The sequence below is a fragment of the Chiloscyllium plagiosum genome, chromosome 5 (genome assembly GCF_004010195.1).
Source record: "Chiloscyllium plagiosum isolate BGI_BamShark_2017 chromosome 5, ASM401019v2, whole genome shotgun sequence".
Taxonomy (NCBI): Eukaryota; Metazoa; Chordata; class Chondrichthyes; order Orectolobiformes; family Hemiscylliidae; genus Chiloscyllium; species Chiloscyllium plagiosum.
This window is the reverse complement of record NC_057714.1, coordinates 82,860,450-82,883,300: the sequence shown is the minus strand read 5'-3', so window position 1 is coordinate 82,883,300 and position 22,851 is coordinate 82,860,450. Positions and strand designations below refer to the sequence as shown.

Sequence of the window (22,851 nt, the reverse complement as noted above, 5' to 3'; positions counted from 1 at the left end):
TTTATTTTAGTTATTTCCACCTGCACTGCCAAATTTTTCTCATGATGATTCTAATGGTCTGCCTATAACAAGTATTCAAAAATAAATCGCTTCTCTGCATAATGTGTCCAATAGTATGGAAAGCTCAGAAGCTAAAACTCAATACATTGAGAGAAAATTGACATACAATAGCTGCACAATAAGAATCTTCTCAGAAATGCAACCTGATTGAAGAAGTACGATACCTACAAATTATCATTTGTTAAAGTCTTCCATTAGGGCCAAACAGCAGAAGAAAATGCAACACCTGAAAATTCCTCCCAAAGCTTCTCCACAGATAAAAGAATACAGATGTGTGCTGTACCACTTCCCTCCTCACTTGTCTAAGAATACATTCTTCCTATCGCCCCTGGATTGCTAGAAAGCCCCTTCGCCTCACGACCCCTCAGGAGCCGTGAACACATCTTCCATCACTTGGTAATATAGAAACCGTAAACTCTTCTCCCACTTGTCATTAATTTGCCAAGGTTATGGGTGTAACTTTGTTTGTGTGAACAAGGTCCTGACCATCAGCCGAAGGAGAAATAGGAACTGCACGGTATTTCCCTTTTGGTAAAAAAAATTGTTTTTGTGATGTGGGCATTACAAGCTGGCCAGCATTTATTGTCTGTCCCTATTTGGCCTTGAGAAGGTGACAATGGCCTTTGAGACCCAACACTAAGTGTAATTAGGCTCTTACCTGGACATCATTGGACTTCCCACTCAATTAAATCCCCAGTCAGGTAGATATCTGCCCCTCAAAAGCTGCAAGCCAACCAAGGGCTTATAGCTCCAGTCCTGGCAACAACACTGGGAGCAACGGCCACTGGAAGGAAGGCACTCGGGTCTTGCCCAGGGATTGTCACTGGATGTCTGGAGTGAGTGCAGTGGGGCAAGGTCAGAGTCACAGGGAGGGGCCTCGCCAGTGCATATGGGAAGTGGGGGGAGGGAGAAGGGAATCGATGCAAGGACAGTGGCTGGCTGTCAGCTGTCCTCCATCCTTCCTGATGCCAGGTCCCTTGAATTCCTGTGACTGATGGCCTCCCTCCCATGACGCAAGCAACCTGAGTTTGCTGGGCAGTTTTCAGGAGGCACAGGAGATTCCAGTCAAATCCCTGGGGCCCTGGTATGCTGATAGATAATTGGTTCCAAGTAGCTCATTACCAAGGCTTACTACTTCCGGGAGGCGGTGTCCCAATGTCAGGCCCTTCCCCCACATTAAATAAGGTACAGGTCCCCCCCAACTCCTCTCCCTTACAGGAATGGAATTCCTGATTCTGCTGGCACTCACACCAGCAAACCTAACCCAGCATGCTCCATTGAATTTTGCATAATGCCTCTTGCAAAGAATGTAAACTGCTAAGGGTAAAACGCAAGCTCGAAAGATGATGCAATGCTAACCAAATCAGACAGTTCATCCCAGGCTGAAAGTCTTTGGCATGAAAGTCTTCAATTGGATTCCACAGCCTCACAAGAACATACAGCATGCACACAAGAAATGGCCATCTTCAATGGGAAACCCAAAATGCTGAGATGAGTGTAACAGTATGGCTAGTTACCCAAACTTAAGTTTTATTATGAGCAAGGTAGTGTAGTGTTCATGAGTCACCTGAGGCTTTTATTAATGACCTGGAGACATGAATTTAAATCTGTTAATCAAATAATTCTGGAACTGAAAGTTAGTCTCAGTAAAGGTGATGATGTAATCTGCTGGATTGTTGTGACAATCAGGTCACTGCATTCCAGAAATCTATGATCCTTACCCAATCTGACTGACATGTCACTCTAGACCTCCACAATATATGACTCTTAAATACCCTCTGAAATAGATCAGCAAGTCACTGAGTTGTATTAAACCATGACAGCAAAGTATAAAAAGAAAGAAAATCAGGACAGAGGCACTTAGCACCAACCAGAAATCACAAAGGTACATCCTGCCCAGTTCACATTGTAAAGTCTGCCTCCCTAATATCTGAGGACTTGGACTATTATGAATGCAAAACACGATAGGGTGTTTATGCTTTAAACTGTCTCTTTATTGCAAAATTAAACAGAATGTCCTGGATAGTGAAATCATATGCCTGGTTGTTATGGGAAAAGAGACTCAGGAGAAAGCCTGTAGAAACCTGTGCTGAAAATGTGTTGTTGGAAAAGTGCAGCAGGTCAGGCAGCATCCAAGGAGCAGGAGAATCAATGTTTCGGGCATGAGCTCTGCCCGAAACATCGATTCTCCTGCTCCTTGGATGCTGCCTGGCCTGCTGTGCTTTTCCAGCAACACATTTTCAGCTCTGATCTCCAGCATCTGCAGTCCTCACTTTCTCCTGTAGAAACCTGTGTCCTGGACACAGACTCTCAGTCAGAGAGATCCAGAGGGTGAGCCCAAAGCAATTGGTACTTTACAAGCAGAACAAAAAAACAGAATGTTCATGAGGATGGTTTCCCTGTTTGAAGAGATGGAAGTTGCAGGGTTTGAAGGACCAAGGAATGGCCAGAGGGTGGTTTGCTGCTGAAATTCAATTCAGAGGTTCTCAGGAGATTGAATAAAGGAACTTGTACAGGTTTCTAGAAGACATACTCTGGAATAGAAGAGAGGACTGAGTCAATTAAAAAACCTGGGAACAGCTTGGGAGTTAATCTCTCAGTCTACATATCAGCAGAGAGTGTGGTGGAGCGTATTAACCTGGAAAAATGTATTTTTGGTTGAGTTAATTCATTAACTAGGCAATATATTTTCTGTAATTCATCATTCAAGTTTCCTACAAAAAATCTGTTCAGTTGATAAAAACAAAAATGCTGGAGAAATTTAGCAGGGATGACAGTACCTGTTGAGTAATAAATAAAATTAATGTTCTGTTCTAAAGTTCTGAAGAAGAGTCATATTGTACTCAAAATACTACTTCTGTTTCTCTTTCTATGGATGCTGCCAGACTTGTTGAGTTTCTCTAGCATTTTCTGCTTTTATTTCAGATTTCCTGCAGGATTATGCTTTTATTTGGAAGTTTCATTGATGTTAGTTTTATATTGGTTCGTCGAGGTCAGCCTTAAAATGTGAGATCTTGTTGTAGTATTCTTTTTATGTGATTGCTGAAAAAATTCATACCTTAATTTACACGTCTCTTCAGGGATCATACAGAACCAAAATTCATGGTGTTATCCCACAGACAAATGAGGTAACAGCCTGTACAAACCTAATCATAGCATAAAGTCAACATTTTGGACATCTTTATCACCATTGTAAATGATTTCTATTCCATTAGCAGGATAGACCCACCAAGAATAGAAACACAATGACATAAAGTCAGGAGAGAATGGTCCATGGAAACTCCAATTTTGTCTCCGGACTCCATGAAGTGTCATGATATTAGGTCATATATAAGCAAGGAAACCTCTCAGTGTGTTTGCATCCCAGTTTGTAGCTTAGTCAAGTTGATATTCCCAATTTGTCAAATGGCTAGAGCTGTTGTCAGCATACACCCCTCCACTCCTTACTGTAACTGTAGTAGCCACATGGATTGCAATTTGTTAAACAGTATGTTATAGACAGAACCAAGCAATCCCACAGCCAGCAGATCAGATAATTGCTTTGCTAGGCTATCCAATCCAGCTGTGAATAGCAGTGAACAACAAAATAATGAATTGGAGAAGGATCCATGACATTTCCATTCTCAATGTTGGGGAGGCCCAACATGTCAGTGTAAAATGCAAGGCTGAAGTGCTTACAACTACAACCATCTTCGGCCTGAATAAGGAATGGGTGGTCATCTCTGCTTGTTCTGATGTCCCTGACATCATAGGTACCAGTCTTCAACAATTCAATTCACTTTACTTGATATTCAGAAAAGACTAAATGCACTGGCTGCTGCAAAAGCTATTGGCCCCAATAATATCTTTGATGTAATCAAAAAGACTTGTGTTCCAGAACAGCCTGCACCCCTGGAAGCCATTTCAGTACAGTTACAACATTGGCGTCAACCCAACAAAGTGTAAACTTGCACAAGTATGTCATGTCAGGAAAAAGCAGAACAAACCTTAGTAAAGTTGTGGTCAATAAGAACTAGAAGTAAAACACGTTACTGATTGAAAGCATGTCTAGCCCAAAGGAAGGTGATTATAGTTGTTGGAGATTAATCACCTCAGCCTCAAGACAGCTTTTCAGGAGTTTCTCAGGACTGCATGCTGAGAAGCAAAGAATCCCTACAATATGGAAGCAGGCCATTCAGCCCATCGAGTCCACAGCGAGACCATCAACCTCCCATCTGTCACAAGTGACCAGAAACATTACTGAAGCAGCTATAATAATTCTATGGCTACAATTCAGAGATACAGGTTAATAAGATTTGGCCACAGGGGTACATGGGTCTAATAGCAGCTGGTGGAACTCATTGAGTTAATAACATTCAGTTGAGAACTGTAATTTTCAGTTACAATCACCATGGAGCTCACATTAATTGCTGTAAAATCCCATCTGGTTTAACTCGTACTCTTTTAGAGAAGGAAATCTGTTACACTTACTTTCTGTGATCTAGCCTATACCTGATTCTAGTTACATATTAACGTGATTGACTCTTAACTGCCTGGCATCACTTAGTTCAAGTACATACAAGGAAATCCTAAATTCCACAAAGGAATACAATGATTCCCCAAGGCCTCTCAGTCACCTAAAGTATAAATCAAGATTGTGATGGAATACTGACTCCAGCTCCAACAAGGCTCACAAAGCTCAACACATCAGGCTAATGCTGCATGCTTGAATGGCACTCCATTCACTCCCTCTGCAACCATTACACCAAGTGTATCCTGCTCACTATTAAGATGCGCTGCAGCAACATACCAAAGTTTCTCTGACAGCGCCTTCCAAATGTGACAACTTTATTTCTGAGAAAAACAAGCACAGAAGACACCACGGAAATACCACCACTATCTGCAAGTTAAAGAGGATTATAGCTCTCTCTGAGCTAAAGGAATCAAAGGGTAAGACAAGAAAGCAGGAAGATGGAACTGAGTTATGGAGTCATACAGTCAGACAGCACAAAAACAGTAACCTCAGTCCAAATCGATGATCAGCCATGATCATACTGAATGCTGGAGCAGGCCCAAAGAGCCAAATAGTCTCCTCCTGCTCCTATGTTCTATCTATGTACCCACACATCATCCTGGCTCGGAAATAAATAACTCTTCTTTCATTACTGTTGGACTAAAATCTGCAAACTCCTTCTTAACAGCATTTGAGTGTACCCACACAGGGTCGACTAAGGTAGGTGAAGGCAGTGATTCATAACCACTGCTTCTCAAGGACAGCTAAGGACAGCAATAAATACTGACCTTACAAGTAATGCTTGTGTTGTAACAACAATTTTAAAACATGTCTGAATTCTTAATATGCCTTGGTTATCAGTGCACATGCCACTTTATTGTTGCCTATAATTCTCACTCAGGTCAGCTATTAAAATAACCTGTTAAAATAACCTGAGGATAGTTCTGAGTTATTTCCTCAGTATCTATTTTAGTGAGAGCAGCTGCTGTTCTGTCTGAGTAAGGGGAAGCAAAGTGACAAAATCTGAAAATGCTGGAGTTATTCAGCTGATCAGATCAGGTCAAAATTCATCTATCTGAATTGTTAACTCTGTCTCTCCACAGATGCTGCCTGACCTATTGAGCATTTTCAGCATTTTCTGGTTTTGTCCCTGATCTCTTACATCCAGTGTATTGTTCCTTTGTAAGTGAAATGGAATATGTGAACAGAGAGGCTGACTCTCTCTCACAAGGATCTTTTGAGGTCCACTTTTACTAGGATAAAGATGAATTTTTATAGGCAGCAATTAATCAATGTGGTAGTCTTAGAGCCATTCTTAAGTGCTGACACCAGGTTTGAGAGCAGTTTCAGAGTCTCATGACGTGGACTCAACAGTCACAACGGTCATAAATAGTTTGCCACAGGATCTTTTCAGGCACCAGAGGAAATGATATTGATATTGATCAAGGTTCCATTTCTAGTTTCACTCAGTAGATGATAGATGCAGAGTTCTGCAAGGGTGGCAGCTTCATTCATTTCTCTCAAAGGCACAGAATAACAGCCAAGATCTATTGCCATTGCAAGCTTTTCAGGAGTGCCAAATGTGACTGGTGTATCTGAATAGAGAAACAGGAATCATTTGTCAATCTAACACAGTACAACAGCTCCTATTTCCTTATCAAGGAGATAGTCAGTAATGCCGGCAAAATCATTTTCAAAAGATATTTGTGGTTAATACATGACCGCTTCACTTTTCACCAAGGTTTTTTATTTGAATCAAGTAATTGAGACCTGAGCATCAAAATTAGCAGGCACATAAATTTCAAAATGGGCATAATTGCAACTGTGAAATTGGAGTCTTGTTTATTATGTTAGTGCCTGAGAATACAAAGGCTGTAATTTCTCCAGCCCAGATAACCACATGGTGCTCCATGGGAAATGGGAGAAGGTAAACCATGCTGACCTTTGAGTCTATTTAATAGGACTTTGGCTGATCTTTCATGTCCTCTTCCCCTTTCCCTTGATTCCCATGATGGAGTGAAAATCTGTCTATTCCAGTTTTAGGTGGATTCATTGGTGGAACATTCATGAAGTTTTGGGAAAGAGAATTTCATAGATTCTCATTTCTCTGACTTAATCATTTCTCATCTCTGTCCCAAGTGATTGGCCGCTATCCCCTGAGACTGTGCCCAATGTTTTAAATTTAATGGGCAGTGAATAAAATCCCAGCATTTTTGCATCAACATCACTGATGTAGATCTGTTTTTGAAGATATATTCTAACCTTCTGCACCATGGGCTGACACAATCGCACACCACTCTGAGTCGGGAACAATGGATCGCCGTTCCTCCACTGTTGCCAGGTCAAATTCCTGCAACTCCCTTTGATACCTATAGCTGTGGGTATCCTCACACCTTAAGGACTGTGGTGGTTCAAGGAGGCAACTCATGATTATGTTCTCCAGGGCAATGAGGGATGAACAATAAATGCTGACCGAGCCAATTCACCCACATCTAATGACAAAAAAACACATTGTTGCTTTCATGTTTTTAACAAAACAATAATGTGTTTATGTGAAGCAGCCACATTTGGCATAACATTTTCTTGGGGAGTCATAGATTTTGCAACACCCTGTAAGATTAATGGTGGAAAATTTGAAGCTTCGCCTGTCTATCATCGGGCTAAATACCCAAACAATATTAACCACAATAAGCAAGTGTCAGATGCTTTTACAAATGGATATCATTTAGAATCTATAGTGAAAAATATTGGGCTTCACTAATAAGGGAAAAAGGGCTTTGAGCTAATTGGAAGCTTTTTTCTTGTGCATGAGATTATTGTTCCTTCTTGAAAAAATATTTAGCCCTAGTGTTGGCTCAATCTCTCCCCTCTACTTGCCCTTATATTTAAGCTGACATTTTAGTTCCATTTTGTTTCATTAGAAAATTTATGTTCGCTACCTCAGTAAGAATTTAGGATCAATAATCAAAAGGTTCAGCATTTTATGTTTTGGAAATGTTCTTTCTAGATCATATTTTGAAATGTCAGCAGAACATCAATGTTTTTTAAAATTTCAACACCAATTGAATGAATATCCTCACAGTGATGGACAAACATTATTACTCCTGTTCCTTTAAGATGACACAGTGGGTTAAGAGAGTGCGAGCTAAACTTTACAGATCAAGAAGTATCAGATTTAGAAAGCATTAAATTAGAGTTTGATCCAAATATGTTAATTGATGAATTAAAAGGATGAGCACGCAGATGATTTTGAACCTTGCGAGAAGTCAAAATTCTAGTTAACATAAAATCAGAACTGCAGGTGGTAAAATAGAAAGAAAGATCTTCAAAACACAAAGAAATACAGTCTTGTAATCATGGCAGCACTAAAAGACATTGTAAGATTTTTGAATGCCTGTAGCTAACTCATTGTTTCTCAGTGCATTCATTGATAAATGAATATAACTTAAGTTGGAAGATTGCAATACAATACTTCCTTTCAACTCAGGTGCATTGGCTAATCTTTCACTAACTCTGTACATGCTCAGTGGATGAAGCAATTGAGGAATTGAGCAAATCAGTGATGTCTGTGCTTCAATATGTTCTATTTGTTCCTGGAGTAAACTAATGACCATAACAACAACTGGTCTGATTTCATACCTCATTCTTTTTCTACCATTTTCCACACAGCTTTCAGATGATGAAGATAACCAGCTAGTTGCCTCAGATTAGGCTCAATAGATTTCTCATCTTCTGACAAATCAGCAATAAGAGACGATAATCTCTGACAAAGGATTTCCAAAACATTGAGAGCTGATAGAATGCCTTTCAAAGAAGTTTGGCCTTCTTTTGTCAAACAGTTTTTTAAAGTTACTAGAAATTGACAAATTGCTCTGGTTGCCCTGATGTAGCGCAAAGTAAGTATTGCATAGAATCAGACCATTCACCCCAAGGTGCTGCTGCTTCTGCTCCATACATCTCCTTCCCATTTCATCGCAGCACAGTAATATATCCTTCAATTCCTTGCTTAATTGATTGTTGATCTAACTTCCCCTTAATTGCACCTACTTTAGTCAACTTTTGTGGTCAATTCTGACCACTCAATGGATAAAGAGGTTTGATCTTAACTTTACTTCTGGATTTAATGACTTAAGGATCGCAATGCAGCATTACCATATTTTATGTTGCATGCCAATTTAAATGATTGCATCATTTACAGATCATGGCGGCTTTCCAGACAAAATAATATAAAGACAATGGTAACAGATAATTGTGCTGGTCAATGTCAGGTGTCAAATACTAGAGGCCTGGATGCAATGATGCAACAAGTTTACTGATATGACATGAATGATCAAAGTTAATGAATATATCTTTGAATGCTATACTCCATTAGCTTTATCACTAGCCTCACATACTGCTCAATGTGCCAAACTCTCAGCACTTGTCACCAATTTCTATCAATCAGAGCCGATATCTGGTATTCAGTTGTTTGTTTCACTCTCACACACTACCACTGCAAACTCCACACCCATGTTTTGCAGCTTGCACACATTAACAGCTGTTCAAACATGACAGTCACATCACCCAAAGACATTATACCATGCTTACTGCTCCTTCTCAGTCCTGTTGAGGAGAGAGCTGTGGGTTTGTTTGGGCCTGAAAGATGACAGTATTCTCATTACAAATCCTCCTTCTCACATGCTTTACCCCTGATTCACAATTCTTTTGATTTAGGCAATGCAAACGTATATCATTTGCTTCCCAACTGCATTCTCCTGCCTGTCTTATTTCAGATAACCAAAAACTAATGTCCATTTGTAGTGGTGGTAGCAGTAGTGGTGGAACAGCAAGCAATGCAAGAATGAGAAAACTGTGATAAAGAAGAAACAACACTTCTTCTCATACTCATAGCTGAAATATTAACACTGTGCTGACTTTTTAGAATAGCATTAGACAGAATCTGCACATAGTGAGACATTGCAGACACAGCAGGGAAAAAGAATAGATGGCAACTCACCAGAGTGTGAGGTAGCATACTGGCACTGTTGTTCAGTTGAGCACTTTGAAGGTTTGACCAGCTGTTGATGATGTACAGTGAAATGCCTGGTGTAGTGAAAGACCTACTAGCTAATTTCAAGAAGCATAGAAAGCTTGGACTCCATCTTTCTCAATATGAATATAGTGACTCATTCCCTAAGAATGGTTGTGAACCTAACCATGGTGCAACTTCTGATGGCAAATGTCTCAGTTTTCATTCTGACATAAGTAGAATCCACTTGATGTGTGGCCACTGCAGTATAGGCTCAAACTAAAGGCATGGAGGCTCAAGGTGCTCTCATCATAATTGCACTGATATTTAAAGAACTAGCAGTTCTTTCAAGTTATCACAGTGGTTCAGTAATCTATGCTCCAGAACACCGCTGACATTACTGACATTGCTGAATCACTAATTGGTGGGAGTGGGACTAGCTTCTTCTCTGAAATTGACAGCTCCTCCCATCAGTGCCACTCTGTGAGTGTTCTGACTATTGCCTGCCAACTGGAATGTTGTCACCCATGCAGTGCTGGTGCAGTCTGAAGGCTGGCCTAAAAAAGCTAGAGCTGCTCAAGGTTGCTTTGCAAAGCCATCTGTGTTCTCCTCCATTGTATGTCCCCAATTTTCCAGCAGCCATGCTACACAAGTGATATTGTATAAGAGCACTGGAACAGGAAAAGTCATATGCAAAACAAACATGCTTTCATGCATGTTTATTTATAAATTTAGCTTAAATGTTTGTTTCATGATGGCTTTAATATTTTCATGTGGCCAAGAGGACAGTTTGATGGTAAGTAACAGAGGGAAAGTAAAGTGTCGGTGAATGGAAATTTGGCTCTGTGATGACTGTTATCACAGTCAGATGATTCATGGACAGCCTAGCTAGAACAGGACTGCACTGCTTGCCTCCTCCATTTGTCATATTCCTTCTCTTCCTCCTTCTCTTTAATCATAATTTCTGTGATGGAGTCCTTAGGAAGTGGAGAGATCTAATACATTGCACTTTATCCCCTGAATCCTCCGAGCTGACCTGGCCTCCTGATGAGTCCCTTCACATAGTCCTCTCCTTCCTCTTCCACCAGCTTCTCAGTTCTGTTCATTCTCCTGTCATGCTGTAGTTGAAGGGAAATCTATACGATGGTGCTGATGTCTGGGAGCAAGTATTTTGTCGATGTTTCTAAAAGACAGGACCAAGTCCTTCAGCAAGTGCCAAAACACTCCCTGCAAGCATCAACAACTTTCAAAAAACTCTAGAAACCACACACACCTCTATAATCCTTCTTTTGAATGTGTATTTAGCTATGAGAGGTTCATGATGAGTGTTACCTGAGGCACTGAGTTGTAAAGTGGCAGCACTGGTACCAATTCAACAATTCACTCTGATTAATGTCTTGACCTGACTAATGCCATGTTTTGCACCTTTCTGGTTCATAAACTCTATCTCCAAAATAGTCTCCAGTCTGACAAGGATCAAACATCTGTGGACACATTTGAGAGGCATAACATAGAAACTGATGTCATGGTGCCACTTTTCATAGCCAATATCTTTACACCTACTCAAAGACATTTCTTCAGAATTTTCAGGATCTTTATCAGAATATATTTGAGTTCTATTATAAGTTCTGAAAGTCTTTTCTGAAAGGACATATGGAATAGAAGGAAATCTGACTGTCTGAATACAGAATTAGCTGCCCATAGAAGACAGAGGGTGGTAGTAGATGGAAAGTATTCAGCCTGGAGCTCGGTGACCAGTGGTGTTCCGCAGAGATCAGTTCTGGGACCTCTGCTCTTTGTGATTTGTATAAATGACTTGGGTGAGGAAGTGGAAGGTTAGATTAGTAAGTTTGCCAATGGCACAAAGGTTGATGGAGTGGTGTATCGTGTGGAGGGTTGTTGTTGGTTGCAACAGGACATTGACAGAATGCAGAACTGGGCTGAAAAGTGGCAGATGAAGTTCAACCTGGAAAAGTGCAAAGTGATTCACTTCGGAAAGTCAAATTTGAATGCAGGTTACAGGTTAAAGGCAAGATTCTTGGCAGTGTGGAGAAACAGTGGGATCTTGGGGTCCATGTACATAGATCCCTCAAGTTAATAGGGTTGTTAAGAGGGCATATCTTCTGTCGGCTTTTATTAGCAGGGGGACTGAGTTAAAGAGCAGCGAAGTTATGCTGCAGGTCTATAAAGCCCTGGTTAGACCACACTTGGAATATTGTGTTCAGTTCTGCTTGTCTCATTATAGGAAGGATGTGGAAGCTTTAGAGGGGATGCAGAGGAGATTTACCAGGATGCTGCCTGGACTGGAGGACATGTCTTATGAAAAAAAGTTAGGACTTTTCTCAGTGGAGCAAAGAAGAATGAGAGGTGTACGAGATGATGAAAGGCATAGATACAGTGAATCATTAGAGACTTTATCTCAGGGTGGGAATGGCTATCATGAGGACGCATAATTTTAACCTGACTGGAGGAAGGTTTAGGGGAGATATCAGAGGTAGGTTCTTTAGACAGAGTGTGGTGAATACATGGAATGCACTGCCAACAATGATAGTAAAATCAGATAGATGAGGGACTTTTAAGCGACTCTTCGATAGGCACATGTATGAAAGTAAAATATAGCGTATGTAGGTTAGTTTGCTCTTAGAGTAGGATAAAAGGTCGGCACAACATCGAGGACTGAAAGGCCTGTTCTGTGCTGTACAGTTCCATGTTCTATTTTCTTTTCTTCATCTTTTCTAATATCTCTATTTCCTTTCTACATTATGGAGGCCACAACTTTACCACCAGTGTGGACCAACTAATATAATATGTCCCATAATTTCTCAACTTTTCACTTCTTTCCTTCTAGAAATCAATACCTTTACTTACTTTGCTGACGTTATAAACTTAAGTTGCTAATTTTAGTGATTTATGAATCAGTACCCCTACATCCAGCTCCTCAAATTGTGTTCAAGTGCCAACCCAAGATTTGTTGGCAATGAAAGAGCATAGCCATTGGTGCAAGTTACTCAATGTGAATGTTAGCAATGGTCCCTTACTGGATAAATAGAGAAGGTAGGCAGTTGGAAGGGCAACTCTCTTTCAGTTTACCCACCAAATCCAAAAATGAGGCTGATATATGAGCACTTTGTCAATCCTGTGTAACACAAGTAATGTGAAACTATCCAGTCTTACCTTTGAGAGATAAGAAAATCTTTTTTCTTTTCAAACTATTTTGACTTGTTTCATTTTGAATGTTATTGATTTTTTAAAAATGTTGTGGATTGTCCCAGCCACTGTGGTGGAATTTTTCACGGTTGGCAAAATGGGACTAGAGTTTTAAGACAAAATCTTCAGGTATGGTTTGGCCTAATAATTCCTCAATAACATGGGAACTCTGAATTACAGGGTATTTTTCAGCCTTGTAGTTGCAGACCATCAAGTCAACCAGGTAAAAGCCTCATTGTGTAGCAGCAGAATTGTAATAATGTTGATTTAACACAGCATGCTCTACTCTGTACACTCTTCACTTGTTTATGTTGCAGTTCATTTGCCAATAACTATGAAACATTTGTAAATTGTTGCAGAATACGAATCAGGTGGTTGGGCTATCAGCCCCAGTTTGGTGTTCACCACTTAAAACAATAATTGTCGAAGTTTTGCTGAAAGTACATTTGCACCTTCAAGAATCAAAAACCAGGGACTTCTATAATCAGAAAAAAATCTTCAGTTATCTTTTGGTCCATTGCCAATGTTTTGTTTTGGCAAATGCTCAGTGATAACGGAATGTTAAACTGCATGATAAATCATCATGGGTGATAGGGCAATATTTATTACAGCTTCACTTTATCCCCCCCATTACTTGCTCATCACTTCTCCAGAGGGACAACATGCTCAGCTGGGAGGTATCCCATAAATGCGACCAATGCTGCTTCTTCATCAGTAAAGAGACAATTCTTCTCCTTTCTTCCACCCTACATCAATTCCAGGCTTATTTACCTTTGCTTTTCCAGTTGAGCTCTTAAATACAGCCTGAGGTTCCAGCAAGAAAAAAGATAATATTCAGTGATTAAGAATACCAAGCTATCCATCAGTATAATGTTAACCCTAGCCACATGTGATAATGATCATTTTCAATTTCAATTCTAAATTCAATTCTTTGTGGCTGTATAACACATCTATCAACAGAGAGAATGTGTAAATCTGCAACAAATAAACAAAAAAAAGGATTGGAATCTGCATCAACTCTAAGTAAAATTAATCAAAAATGTAAGTACCCTGGGAAGTTGAGCTGAACATACTGCGAAGCTGATCATTTAAAAGATGTTTCCAATGATGACTAATGGATTATGTGAGTAGCAAAATAACAGCAATTTAAATTTGGAAATTCAGAAGGAATTGCATGCCTGTCTCTTCAATCTACGATGATGTATCAAATTTTATTAACTTAGAAAGAAAAACAAATCAATTGTACTCCTGTCATATTCTTTAAATTATCATATTCTATTGTGGGTTTGAAGCCTTTGAAACAGAATGAGGAGTTGATGTTCTTTTTTGGTGAATATATCAAGAAGAAAGGTGCCATCTGTTTTTAAAATGCAGTTCACAGCTTCTTAAATGAACCAACTAGTAAAAAATAGTCTTCAAATTGCATAAATATTCATTTTCATTAAAGACTCTTCCAAAAATATTGCTTTTGTTAAATAGATATCTTTTCAGAACAAATTGTTGCATCAAGTTATTGTGGAAACTGTGAGATTTAGTTCAGTTCTGAATTATAATCAAAGTGAGTTGATAAACTGAACAGTTACAATGATTAGATGCTAACCTCTGTGGAATAGATGTTGAGTTTCTGGAATGGATTAACAGCGATGAGGATGTCTCCAACATAGGTATATATCTGTTCCTCACTGTACCGCTTTTGCAGCTGCTCAGTGACTGTATTCTGTCAAGACACAATAAATAATAATAGTACAAATATGTAATTGGGTTGCTATGAAATTAAAAACCTGATATTCACTTGAGCAAGATTTTCAAACCAGACCAGAAGAGTCTGGTTCTGGAGAACACTGTAAAGTTTTAGCAGTTTTTACTCCAGTGATGTTCTTTTTGGCAGATTCGCTGTCCAGAGGCCAGCCTGATTAATAGACTTGGCCCCCTGTCCAGTTGGGAGCACTGCAGATGAGGATACAGCCCAGAGGCCAGGAACATTTCCTGCTGTTTTTGACAGAAACTGTGAGACGGGATTGGTTACAGCAGTCTGAGAGTCTGGGATGATCACTGTGGGGGTGATTCTGTTGGACGAGATTGGTGTATGACACAGGCGATGAGATGATCAGCAATTATGAAGGAGGGTGTTAACAATCGTGGGAAAAATTTGGCATGGTCGGTGATGGATTGTTGGGGCAATGGGAATTAGTTGAAGCTTGAGTGTGGAAGCTCACCTACTTTTCTTTCTCCACAAGAAGTGATGGAAAAACACATAATGTTTTGCTGCAGTTGGTCGGAATCCACTTTAGCTGGTTACCCAGGGTCTGGGAACTAGTCAGCATTGAAGCTGCAAGACAGGCAAACCTAGGGTGAACAGTCCCATTAATATATTTCATTATGTGATCCATTTCTGGGGAGCAGGTTAGTTTCATTAAATCTGCAAGTGGTGGGTGCATGTGGATTTGAGATAGAGTCATAGAGATGTACAGCAAGAAAACAGACCCTTCGGTCCAACCCAAGATCTTTTAACATTTTAAATTTTTGTCCCTACAAATCCACTCCTAAGATTCAATCACAAAATTTGTTCATAGATTATACAGTTCTTGATTTTGATTTATTTAACATGCTATTTTCCAAAGAATCTTTGATATCATGCCAGTGATTGATTACTTCTGAATGAAGCATGGGACCATTGGAATAAACAGTAGTAAATTAATTATCATTGTCTTACTTCATCTAACACTTCAAGTGTGGCAAGATCATCTGTATTAACCAGATTTGAAATGGGGTTACTCTTCATGCCTTGGCCCTTCTTTGTGTGGATACGTTCATGCCTACAAATAAGATGTTAAAAATTAGATTTGTGACATCAGAAATGAACATCATGAACCAATCCATATCAACCAATAAACCAATTTCTTTAAGAACAACATGCGTACTTTCTGTACAAGCAATCTGTTTTGGGATTCAATAAATGAATAAGATGATACATTACATTTGATTCTAATCTTTCATAGAATGTTAGGATCACTGGCAAGGCCAGAGTTTGTTGTCTACCCTTGACCCTTCAGAAAGAGGTGAAGAAGTATCTCTCGAACTGCTGCTATCCAAATGTTGTATGTATAGCCACAATGCTGTAAAGGGAACTCTGCGTTTTTGATCTAGTAACGGTGAAAGAACAATAATCTAGTTCCAAAACAGAATGATTTTAGCTCGAAGGGATACGTGAAGCGAGTAGTACATGTTTCTGCTGTCCTTTTAGATAGCAGAGGTTATTGAATTGGACGTTGCTCTTGAAGGATGCTGGAGTGCACCCTCTATATGATATATTCTGCTGCCACGCTGTATTGGTGAGAGAGAGAGAGTGAATGTATAAAATGGTAAATGTAATCCAAATTAAGTAGACTGCTTTGCCCCAAGAGTATCCAGCTGTTGTCATCCACGTAGGCACTAATGACAATGACAGGTCTACAAAGATGTTCTACTGAAAGAATTTGAATACTAGCAGACAAATTAACAAGCAGAACCTCCAAGGTGGTAATCTTGGGATTACTATCTATACCACAGACGACTGGCATAAGGTAAATAAAGTCAAGGAGTTAAATATGTGGCTCAAAGATTGATGTAAGAGGAATGGATTTCAGTTCATGAAGCACTGGCACCAGAATTAGGGTAGAAGGAACATCTTCTACAGGGATGGGCTTCACTTGATCTGTGCTGGGACCAGGGTCCTGGCAAATAAAAAAAAAGCTAGATTGTAAAGAAGTCTTTAAACTACATAAATGGGGAATGGTAGGATTCCGGAGAAAGATAAATTAAAAAGAAGTGGTAGCATTGCAGGGCAGCTATTTAGATAATGATAGCTGGAGTAGGACAGGAAGGGACAGAGTGTACAGACAAAAATAAACAGCAAATAGCATCCAAGAGAGAAGACTGGTAGAAAGGTAAAATTAATGGCTCTTTACTGAAATGTATATAACATTTAAAACAACATAAACAAATTAACAGAGAAGACATGCTCTAATCAGCACAAAAATCATCACAGAAGATCTAGTGAAGAGGGAACAACTGAATTGCTTTCACTCCCCATAACATCCATTTCTTTTCCCTCTCTGTATCTGTCTGTGTGTAAGTGTGTTTATAAATGCTGAGAATTGTCGTTAGTACAGTCAAATGCTGACAGTTCATAATTGTTTACCTATAGCTAGAGGTGAATTACTTGTAATAAATAGTAATTCTTATTAAATATGGAAACCTGGTCCTAGTTTTCTCTTAACCTGGGTCTGTGTGTTTTTAAAATACACCTTTAACTTTTATATCAAGTCTGGGAATAACAAGGTTTGATTTCCAGTGTGTTGTCCCAGTGAGTCATGATGCGTTATCTCATTGAATGATAGAGCAGATCCAATGGTCCAAATATCCTAATACTGCTTTCATTTTATTTTTCTGAGCACCATACATCCAGGGCAAGTGGAGACTATAACATCAGATGCCACATTTGTGCCTATAGACAATTGACAAGTATTGAGAAATCAAGTAGTGGGTTGGTAGCCATAGAATTCCCAGCTTCTAACCTGCACTTTTGGCCATGTGGTATCCACAGCATGCTGAGGACAAAATATGACTTTGAGTCAATAAACTATACACCATAGGTTCATATTGTATCTGAACTGATTGCTGATAAATTGATGAAGATTGATTGCTACGTTCAAGTAACAATTCCATTATTATTTTACAATGTGACAATCAGGTTCATTAATAGATTGACCTGGACCTTTTCCTATAATTTAATGGGGAGGGCTGACAGTAGTGCAGTGCAAGTTTAAGTCAGTATTCTACTTAGTTTTTATTTTGAGCTTGGGTTATTGTATTGCTCTGGGGTTAGTGGTGAAATATAGTGGCAGTGCCATATCTTAACATTAATATGCAGGCATTCTTAGAAAGAGAATACAATACCAGTTACTTCTAAAAGGTGTTAAGCCATGAAGAAAAAGCTTATTTGTACAAAATAAGGCATGACTTTCTCAAAATATACTGATAATGAAACAAGTACCATTTTATCTCCTCTCTACTGATGCAGATGAACTAATCTATTGTGATTAACAGTTACAATGATAATTATAAAAATATATTTGAAGATGAGGAGAGGTCTAAAAAAGTGGAAGTTTTCAAGAAGAGAATTCTAGAATGCAGGGCCATGACAGCAGAATCAAAAGAACATAAAGCCATACATCACGGAATGTTGCATCAAACTATTTCATCCAGCTAGCCTGTTCTTTCCTCAAACTCCCTTTTCTCCCAATATTCTTCTCCTTCAAAGACAGTCATAATGTCATAGAGATGTACAGCATGGAAACAGACTCTTCAGTACAACTCAACCATGCCAACCAGATATCCTAAAGTATTATACTCCCATTTTCTCGCATTTGGCCCATATTCCTCTAAACTTTTCCTGTTCATATACCCATTCAGATGCCTTCTAAATGTTGTCATTGTGCCAGCCTCTGGCAGTTCATTCCATACACGCACCACTGTCTGTGTGAAAACGTTACCCCTTAGGACCCTTTAAAATCTTTCCTTTCTCATCTTAAACCTTTGCTCTCTAGTTTTGGACTCCCCGACCCTGGGGAAAACACCTTGGTTATTCAGCCTATTCATGTCCCTCATGATTTTACAAACCTCTACAAGGTCATCCCTCAGCCTCTGATGCTCCAGGGAAAACAACCCTAGTGCATTCCGCCTCTCCCTTTTGGTCAAACCCTCTAATCCTGACAACATCCTTGTAAATTCTTTCTGAACCGTTTCATGTTTAACAACACCTTTCCTACACCAGAATTAAATGCAGTATTCCAAAAGTGGCCTAACCAATGTCTTATACATTTGGAACATGACCTCCCAACTCCTATATTCAATGCACTGACCAATAAAGCAAACATACCAAATGCCTTCTTCATTACCCCATTTATCTGCAACTCCTATTTATTCAATTCCATTTTCAAGACTGTGACTACAAAACCATTAGTTAATGCATTCATATTTCTAACCACTGGATGCATGAAAATATTTTTTTCCTGGCTGCTCTGGTTCTTTTGTAATTCACCTTTAAACTGTGGTTATCAATCCTTCAATCATTGTCAACAATTTCTCTTTCATTGTGCTATCTAAATGCTTCATGATTTAGGGCATCCCTTATCAAACTCAGAATCTGTACTCACAAATGGATAGCTCCAGGCAACTGGGTGAGCCAGAAGTCAGAGAATTCTAGTCATTCTCTGGTAGTTGGCCTTCATTGGTACTTAATGTGCTTTAGTTGTTTACCTCCACATGCCTTTCTGCCCCGATCCCACCTCTAGAAAAATGCCTTGAAGGAGTGATGGCACTTATAACTTGGCCAGCTGGCCAATGGCTAGTAGTGGAAAATTGCTCACCAGCACCTGTCCATTATTGGGATGAAAATTCTGTCCCGTTTCTTATTCCTTAATGGGTGCCACTGGCTGGATTAGCCTTTATTGCCCATCCCTAATTGCCGAGAGGACAGTTAAGAGTCAACCATACTGGTGTGGGCCTGGAGTCATGTGTAGGCCAAACCAGGTAAGGATGGGCATTTCCTCCCCCAAAGGATATTGGTGAACTAGATGGGTTTTTCATGACAATCAGCATGGTTTCAGACCATCATTAGACTTTATTTCCAGATTATCATTGGATTCAAATTCCACTACTTGCCATGGTGGGATTCAAGCCCAGGTCCCCAGAATATTATCTGAGTCTCTAGATTAATAGTTTAGCGATAATACCACTAAGCCTTCACCTAACTATGAATTTTTTTAAAACTAAGCATCAGAAATGCAAGACTTCCATGTGCAATCTTACACTGGGCTTGAAATAATCTAAGTGTTGTGAAGTAATAAGTGGAACCAAACTAGTGACTATTTTTCCATTTTAGCTTTCATTATGTAGCTACACTATATATTAGAATTTTCATATGAATCACAAGAGAACCATGTCATTTTCTAATGACAAATACTGTTAGTGATAATGTAGTCAAGAGACTCATTAGATGCAAGTCACTCTTGGCTGACTGTGAAAAGAGAAATATTTGCATCTCATGTTGCTGGAGAATGCTTGCGCTTTGAAAACAACTCTTAAATTATGAAATTAAATATTCAGGCTCCTGCAGGGTCTAACTGTAAATCTAGCAAAAGTCAAACAAAGACCATACTTAAGACCAGCCATTCCAGGGGGTTTTCAGGTAGCAGTAGTACAGTGCCTGTCACAACACCAACACAAGCTAAAATACTTGACAGACATGAACAGCTTTCAAAGCTTTATCACATGAAACATAGCAACCAACTTGCACAAAGGTTCTCCATCTTCACAATGTATCGTCTTACCAAGCATCTAAGGGGCATATACAAGATGCTGGGGATGATTGCTCTGAACTGGATTTCTTATGCAGTAGAAATGGGAAACCAATCCTTATACCGTTGCTCCCTAGGGGCTGGTAATGTATGGATGCTGATCCCTCCATTATCATTTTATGCTTCCCACATCCAAAATGCCAACTTACGTGGGAAAGACTAGCATCCTCATGAAAGAATGTAACAGGAGCTAAAGCCTTGCCATTCCTATAAGAGCATACCAAACTCAGGTTCTGGTCACAGGGGTTTCTGTTACACCTGTTTATGTCAGGCCACTAGGAGTATTTTGGACAGCAGCACCCTTAAAGGGTGCAGGAAGCCCTCATGTTCGTGTTCTTGGCCAACTGTGTTCACCATCCTCTCTTCATCATAAGGTCAGATTGTGCATGTCTGTTAATGATTGCATAATATTCAGCATCATTCACAACTCCTCAGACATTGAAGCAGTCCATATCCAAAACCAGCCAAACTTGAGCAATATCCAGGCTTTGGTTGACAAGCAACAAGTAACATTCATGCCGTATAATTGCCACACCATGACCATCTTCAAAAAGAGAATCTAACTATCACCCACTGACATTCAATAGTATAACCATCACTGAATACCCCACTATCAACATCCTGGAGTTTGCAATTGACCAGTAACTGAACTGGGCTCGCCACATTAATACTGTGTTTATCAAAGCAGGCCAGGAGTTAGGAATCCTCCAGTGAATAATTCACTTACTGACTCCATAAAGCCTGTCCATCATCTACATAGTGAAAGTCACGGGTGTGAGGGAATACTCCCCACTTGCCTGGAGGATTGCACCTTCAACAATACTCAAGAAACTAGATACCATCCAGGCCAAAGCAGCCCGCTCAATTGGCACCACACCCACAAATATTCACAGCCTGCATCATCGACACAGAGTAACAGAAATGTGTTTTATTGACATAATACATTGTAGAAATTCAGTGTCCTTTGACAGTCCTCCAAACCCATGACCACTACTATCAATAAGGACAAGGACAACAGAAACATGTTGTAACCATCGGTTGCAAGTTCTTCCTCAAGCCACTTACCATTCACCACTTTTTCCATTATCTATTCCCTACATCATTTGAACTGCAATAGATCAAAAATTTAGTTCATCATACCACCACTTTCTGAAGTACAATTAGGGATGGCAACAATGATAGCCCAGCCAACAGAGACAAAATCCCCTGATCTCATCAGTGCAATTAACTTGGTCTTGGATTTACCAGGATTGCAAACATACCTTCTTTCTGTATAGTCAGGTCATGGCCTGGCACTGCTGTTGTGAACCCCATATGGTGGTAACTTATTCATCTGTTTACCTTCTAGCTCAAGGAAGGAGTGCTGGGCCTCTTCCACCATGTGAAAGCTCACATGTCTTTGCTCATCATTAGGCAGACAGAAGTTATGGAACAATATGTAAATAGATGCCTCCCCTGCTCACAAGTAGCTTCTGTTCCTGCTCTAACTTTGCTTTCCTCCTGTCACAGTCCATGCTCAATGGACACACCTGCAAACTCAGGCCCCCTTTCCAAATCACATGGTAACTACGTTCTATAATATTTGACCATTTACAAGCAGCTGGGTAAAGAGAGCAAATCATATGTTTTGATGTTAAGCTTATCTTGATTATTTGGCTTGGATGGAGGGATGTACCTGGGTAGTCCCAGACTTTAGGGAATGTGCCCTGAGCAATAACATTGTCTTTTGTTCACATGCTGTCACTGAACAGATGACTCCATGTTATGGGTTTGTCTTAGACCCCGGGGACCTTAATTTCACTCTGATAATTATTCGATGAGTGGAGCTTCCTACACAATCCACATGTTTACTCACTTCTTGTTTTCTTTCTTCCATCTGCTTGACTATGTTTACCTTTTCAGTTTTGGTGAAGGGTATATATACTCAAAATATTAACCTGTCACTTGCTCTGCAGCAGACAGATCTACAACATCATGCTGAGCTTTCCTGTTTGTGTTTAATGATTTTAATTTGTTTTATACCTATATCATTTGCACATTTAACATACCGTTGCTTCACTTAATAATGTGTTTAAAATATGCTATACTTTAAAATTCAAATATTAAAATGATTAACCAATCACTAGTAAAACACAAAAGCAAATTTAAGAACTGGTCCCTTCCTTAGTGCAATGTACCTCCAATTATTTTCTTTCCTGACTTTTAATTTCAAGGAAGCTATTCTGTTAGTGATGCCAATTAAAAATAAATTGAAATATATTTAGGTAGAGACAGCTGGGTCCTGAACCTTTGCAAAGCTTATTACCTGGGAGCAAGAGAGGCATCAGCCTAAGCACTTGTTTCAATCAGTGTCTTAAGCAAAACAGCATATTATCAGAATCTCAATTACGTGATCAGCAATGTATCACTGACCCCTCCAAATAGAGGCACATGACTCATGAAAATTGTAAATTATGTGATTATCAACATTTCCATATTTAACAAATTCAATTAAACCAATTCATCCATGAATGATGCAGTAAGGATGTTGAGTTGCAATTTCAGGGGTAATAATGGAATGTGCACACTTTTCAACTAATACTTTTACTTCGCTTCTCCATGATTCCTATGTTGAGCAACCCAGCTAGTGGCTTTTAAAAGGATTATTCCAAAAACAGGCCAGGGAAGGTTATCAATGATATTTT

General features: G+C 39.5%; 1 protein-coding gene across 2 annotated transcripts in view; it reads right to left on the bottom strand.

The window, feature by feature from the left end:
- Positions 1 to 22,851, bottom strand: part of LOC122550048 (myosin-IIIa-like) — a 284,716-nt gene that overhangs the window by 4,520 nt on the left and 257,345 nt on the right. The window contains exons 10-13 of one of the 2 annotated variants that reach the window (XM_043690483.1): positions 15,481 to 15,583; positions 14,368 to 14,484; positions 13,539 to 13,571; positions 10,629 to 10,743 (exon numbers count right to left, since the gene is read on the bottom strand). In XM_043690483.1, the coding sequence (XP_043546418.1) occupies positions 10,663 to 10,743; positions 13,539 to 13,571; positions 14,368 to 14,484; positions 15,481 to 15,583 (334 nt within the window). In that variant the 3' untranslated portion in view covers positions 10,629 to 10,662. Of the gene's footprint in view, positions 1 to 10,628; positions 10,744 to 13,538; positions 13,572 to 14,367; positions 14,485 to 15,480; positions 15,584 to 22,851 lie in introns of those variants that run through there. The other variant, XM_043690481.1, reaches the window with a different exon arrangement.